At 37.5% G+C, this 5,899-nt stretch overlaps 1 protein-coding gene across 1 annotated transcript in view; it reads right to left on the bottom strand.

The window, feature by feature from the left end:
* Positions 1-5,899, bottom strand: part of ARHGEF6 (Rac/Cdc42 guanine nucleotide exchange factor 6) — a 146,898-nt gene that overhangs the window by 15,553 nt on the left and 125,446 nt on the right. Inside the window, 4 exon segments of the mRNA XM_006172377.3 lie at positions 1,394-1,414; positions 3,243-3,368; positions 4,442-4,587; positions 5,838-5,897. Of these exon segments, the coding sequence (XP_006172439.3) occupies positions 1,394-1,414; positions 3,243-3,368; positions 4,442-4,587; positions 5,838-5,897 (353 nt within the window).

Below are 5,899 nucleotides of genomic sequence, written 5' to 3'. Positions count from 1 at the left end.
GGTTGTGCAGAATAACAAATGCCGAAAATAACTGAAATACACACCATATAGTAAGAACATATTAATAACCTTCTTCCCCCAGCAGAGACAAAGTGATCATGCCTTAGTTTTAATAGATTAGTTATGTGAAGGATTAAGTCAACTTTACCCATCAAAGCTCACCTTAATTTGAACTTAGTAACTGATAATTACAAAATATTCTTCATTTAAAAGGGGGTCTAGGGAACTAGAAAGTGGCACCCATGGTTTAGGTAATCAAAGAGGAAAAATGGATTATTGCAGGAGTTGCAGGTCAATTTGTTAAGCAAATCTGAGGGATTATTTCCTGACCAGTGTCTGAATAATAAAGATTCAACTCAATGGTTATTCCTCCTATCATGTCAGGTTGAAAGGATCAAAAAGTCCTCCAGTGTTCTACTGTTACTGCACTAAAAGTTGGAGACAACAATTACTCGAAACAAAAGCATAGTGATTTAAATCAAAACACACTCAAAACTAAGCTAACTCTGTATCACTCGTCAAAACACACATTTGATACAGAAATATATGCTGCCTTTGCACCATATTTGTAAGATTCATCTCATAACTTCACAAACTTACTCTTCACTCAACACGACGTATTAAAAACACAGACTAATAAACAAGCATCTTTTCTGAAACCTGAAACCATTACAAACAGATTGAAGGTGGGGAGCTCTGTTTGGAGGAAAAAGCCAATACTCCACAGTTACAGAAGCTGGTGACTACATTTCCTGACTGACTTGCTTGCTTTCTCACTTTCCTTCTCTCTCTCTCTGTCTCTCTCTGGTCAACTTCAATAAAATAAAATAAAATAATGGTGATGAATTTAAAAATTAAATAAAGTAATTCTTTACAAAATAATAATCAATAAAAACACTAAATTTAAAAGTTCTTTAATTTAAAAATAGTGCTCATTGTCAATGTCCAACAGATTAAAATGCTAAGAAAAAAGAAAAAACTTCTATTGATCTTATATCTTACAATGATGGATATATGTGACACATGGATATTAATGATTATCTTAAAAGTATATGAAACTAAGGATTTAATTTGTCTAACTTAGCCACAGTGATCCACTTAGATTTGAAAACTAACATGAAAAACTCCCATGTGGGAAAAATAATAGGGAAAATCACATTTTAAAAAATAGGAAAATGGGCATTTTTAAGGCATTATAAGATGACATTTTCATACGTATTTCACACGAGCCTGCTTTTTGAAGAAAGTACTTACATGCCAGAAATGCATCTTCATATTTTAGCCACCAATTATAACAATGAAAGAAACAAGCATGAGGGAAAGCTTCATTCATCAAAGTTTATAGATAGCATTATGGCGTCACTGTAAGCCACAGATATTGTTCTACCCTTACCTTTAAGATATAAGACATCCTCTAAAATGAATATGTAAAGAAAGAGAAGATGAGCGTGAGAGGTCGATGATTATAATGACCAAATCCACTTATCAATAATTCTAAAACAACATTTGAAATGTTAGTGTTATCTTATCAATAATTCTAAAACAACATTTGAAACATTAGTGTTTTCATAAATTACACAGAGAGAATATCATCACATTTCCCACATTAGTTTCAGATGCAATATCGTCATGCAAAAGCCCAAGGAATACAGTTTGTGCAGAATAACAAATGCCGAAAATAACTGAAATACACACCATATAGTAAGAACATATTAATAACCTTCTTCCCCCAGCAGAGACAAAGTGATCATGCCTTAGTTTTAATAGATTAGTTATGTGAAGGATTAAGTCAACTTTACCCATCAAAGCTCACCTTAATTTGAACTTAGTAACTGATAATTACAAAATATTCTTCATTTAAAAGGGGGTCTAGGGAACTAGAAAGTGGCACCCATGGTTTAGGTAATCAAAGAGGAAAAATGGATTATTGCAGGAGTTGCAGGTCAATTTGTTAAGCAAATCTGAGGGATTATTTCCTGACCAGTGTCTGAATAATAAAGATTCAACTCAATGGTTATTCCTCCTATCATGTCAGGTTGAAAGGATCAAAAAGTCCTCCAGTGTTCTACTGTTACTGCACTAAAAGTTGGAGACAACAATTACTCGAAACAAAAGCATAGTGATTTAAATCAAAACACACTCAAAACTAAGCTAACTCTGTATCACTCGTCAAAACACACATTTGATACAGAAATATATGCTGCCTTTGCACCATATTTGTAAGATTCATCTCATAACTTCACAAACTTACTCTTCACTCAACACGACGTATTAAAAACACAGACTAATAAACAAGCATCTTTTCTGAAACCTGAAACCATTACAAACAGATTGAAGGTGGGGAGCTCTGTTTGGAGGAAAAAGCCAATACTCCACAGTTACAGAAGCTGGTGACTACATTTCCTGACTGACTTCGAGAGAAAAGGAACCTTGAACTCCTCACACTACACAAATAGCAAGTGTCCTTTAAGGTTGTCACTGAGAAGTTTCTTTTTAAGACATTCCTCTCCCTTTCCAATCACAGCAAATATCGCTCACACAGTTTAGACTCGTGGCTTGGTCCCATAACACTTACTGATTCAGTTTAACAGATCAAAATGATCCAAAATGTGCAATTGAGTGTGCTTGTTTGGAAAGTCAGCTCCAATGGCTCTGGTTTGAGATGTGTAGACATCATTACCTAATTTAAAGAATTACCACCATCATCTTATAGGTAAACCAGAGGCACTTTAGGAGAAGGCTAGAGAATCTCAGCCAGTGTGCATAAGCCCCATGTGTATTCAATAAATATCTAGAGATGGACAATGGGGAAATGGAAAAAAAAATTTTAGAGAGATTTTTGCTATAGGGCACATGCACTTGCCGGAGAGACAGAGAGAGAGACAGAGAGACAGAAAGCGAGAAATCACCCCCCAGGGGGGATGGTCATGCCGCAATCCCTTCTCCTCCATTCTCCTCTGGGGATCTTGGGCACGCACACACATGCACCTGGTGTGAGTTTTAAGCCGCCGGGTGCAGGACTCAAACCACTGTCTCCAGCAACATAACCATTATGCTATCTGCTGGCCCCAGGAAATAGAAAATTAAGGAACAAACAAACGAAAATCACTAGGTCTATCAATTCAAGATTGACTGACATATATCACCTATCATAAATTCTAGCACATTCCCATAGAACGATTTGTAACAAGCTATGAAATTAGCTTGCCCGAAGCATTTTATACCATACGTAGCAAAATTACCTCTTTATAACCTAGTGCTGCTGATGGTCTAAGTGGAGGTGCAGGTCGTAGACAACTTAAACTCCACGGTTTTATAATTTGAGGAGGCTCCAAGGGTCCTCGGGGCTGTCCGGTAGAGCTAAAAGACTGGGAAAATGTCTGATGAGATGTTGGCAATCTGCCATCTGACCCCGACCTTGTGCCACACAGTGAGAGAACAACAATAGCTTCATTGGATCAGCAAAGCCAGCCACAGAAAGGGAAAGACGGAAAAACAAGTCTCCAGTTTGAGAACTGGCACTTTCCAGTCAAGATTATGGAGTCTCTAAGGACAGCACGAAATTGACTCAACATCCCATGATCCTGTCCCCTCTCTGTCTTCTGGAATTTTTTTTGAAAGTCAGACATTTTTTCCCTCTGTAAGGGAGGAAAGTGGAACAACAGTCCACATTTGAGTTCAGTGATGTGTGTGGCACTCTATCAGGTGTTTAAATAGGTTATTTCATCAGAACAACCTAAGACAAAGATTCAGCAAAGTGAAGTAACTAGCTTATAAATGGCAAAGCCAAGACTTGAACTCAGACCTGATGCCAAAGCCCATGTTCTTCCTATAACAACACACAGTGTTCAAAGCTGGAAATTTGGCATCACAGGGTTGAGTGTTGACAGACAACACAGCATATCTTCCATCTCACCCAGAAAGTACAGTAAAAACTCATCAATTCAAATTCCATGAATTCTGAATGTGTGATAACTTGGAAGAAGACAAGGTTAAAAGTTTACCTTTGAGGAAGGTTACTGAGCAAATGTGATAGCGCAATGAGATTACATGAGGATGTTTAAGTACCTGAGGAAGTAAACTCTTTGTTTTGATTTAGCACATTATTAACAGGAGAAAAACAATTGCTAATTAAAAGAAGTCTTATTTATCATGAAAACATCTTAGTAGGACTTCTGGTTAGAAAGATTTTGCTAGCAGTTAGTTGGAGTATCCAAATACTGTCAAACAAAATGACGCATCTCTAAATAAAACGTGATATTAATTTAGGTGGGCCTCACAATGAGAAGTCAGAATTAGTGAGGTTTAACTGTACTTCGAAATCTATCAATATAGACTAGCCAAAGACTAAAAGCATGCTTGCTGCTTCTCATAAATCTTCAGCAGGCAGGATTTAAGGGAAGACTCAATAATCCCTGGCCAGAGCAAATGGAATACTTACGGAATGAGCACTACAAGATGACGATGATGTTTTGGACAATGAACTGCAGGAGGTGGGTCCCCTGATGAGTCTGCTCAGCTGCTCCAACCACTCCTGGAAGTCCGGGTTGTTGTTGCAATGGACCACAATTCTCTCTACTGTGTGCCCTACATCACCCAAATATGAACATTAGAAAACAAAAGGCAAGGAGAACCTTGAGCTTGCCTCATTCATAAACATGCATGGTGCATCTAGGACTTGGCTGGCTGTTTTCAGACCTATGGGATAAAACTGGTGAAACGTCTTCTTTTCTTAAATAAAATAAATAATTATTTTATTTAACTTTATTTATTTATTTATTTATTTATTTATTTATTTATTTATTTATTTAAATTTGACCAGAAAGGGACAGAGAGAGAGAGAGAAAGAGGGAAAGTAAAAAAGCAAGCCTCCCAATCTGGGACTCAAACCACAGTAGGCCACGTGCGAGTCCAGAGCCCTTAACCACCACACCACCTGCTGGACCCCAACCCTGTCGAAACTTCTATTATGAGGAGCAGGTAAACTGTGATAATAAAGTAAGTAAACACATTTTCATGTCTGATTTATAAAATTGTCCTTGATGTATACCACTTACGGAATCTTAGAAGTGATGTAAACAAACTTGCCATCTGAAAATGTCAGCATAAAGTCCATCTAGTTCATAGTGTAAGATGAGACTATTGTACTGGTTCCTCCAGTACCAAAGTTGAAATAAAAGTTAACTGAGACTGGTTACAATCTTGGGGCAAACACCAAATCGTAGACTCCTTCTTGGAAAAGAAGGAGGTAAGGCCTGGGACCAGTATCCCACTCTTGGCCACCAGTGCCACATCACTGCAAAAACCACAGCCCTTACATGTAAATCACACAGGCTTGGCAAAAGGGAAAAGAGGCCAAAATGTCAGGGAGTATTATTAAGGACTGGCATTTTGCTCAATTTGTGAAGAAAGTTTCATGGCTTTTCAGCAATTTTTACAAACACAACTAAATCTGTCTATTTCAAAGGCTGATGGGAAGATTGTTGATAAAAGTCTACCTCTTTGGTTCCTGTGCCACCAGGGAATAGATGACAGAGAGAGAGAGAGGAAAGTACCTTGAAATGAGTCCATTTTCTTATTCCTTGGGTCGCCCAAGTAGCTCTTATGCAAGAGAAGATTGAAACGAATGGCGAAGTTGAGGCTTGTGAGAGACTAGGAGACTTTACTGTTCTCTGATCGTACCCTAATTACCCCAGAAAATGGAATATACTTTGCCATGTCCATGTAAAACTTGCTCATGGACTACATAAGGAAAATAACAGCATTTATTTATTTAAACTCCACTTCATTCCAAAAAGGATTTGAAGTAGCTACATGAAAAAGAGAAAATTACCTACCTGTGATTTCAAATGTGCACTCATTCCCTTCAATTTCATCTAATCTAGTCACCGCCATTCCT

This window comes from Tupaia chinensis, unplaced genomic scaffold (assembly GCF_000334495.1).
Source record: "Tupaia chinensis unplaced genomic scaffold, TupChi_1.0 Scaffold000706_1, whole genome shotgun sequence".
Lineage (NCBI taxonomy): Eukaryota > Metazoa > Chordata > Mammalia > Scandentia > Tupaiidae > Tupaia > Tupaia belangeri.
This window is presented reverse-complemented; position numbering and strand designations above follow the sequence as displayed.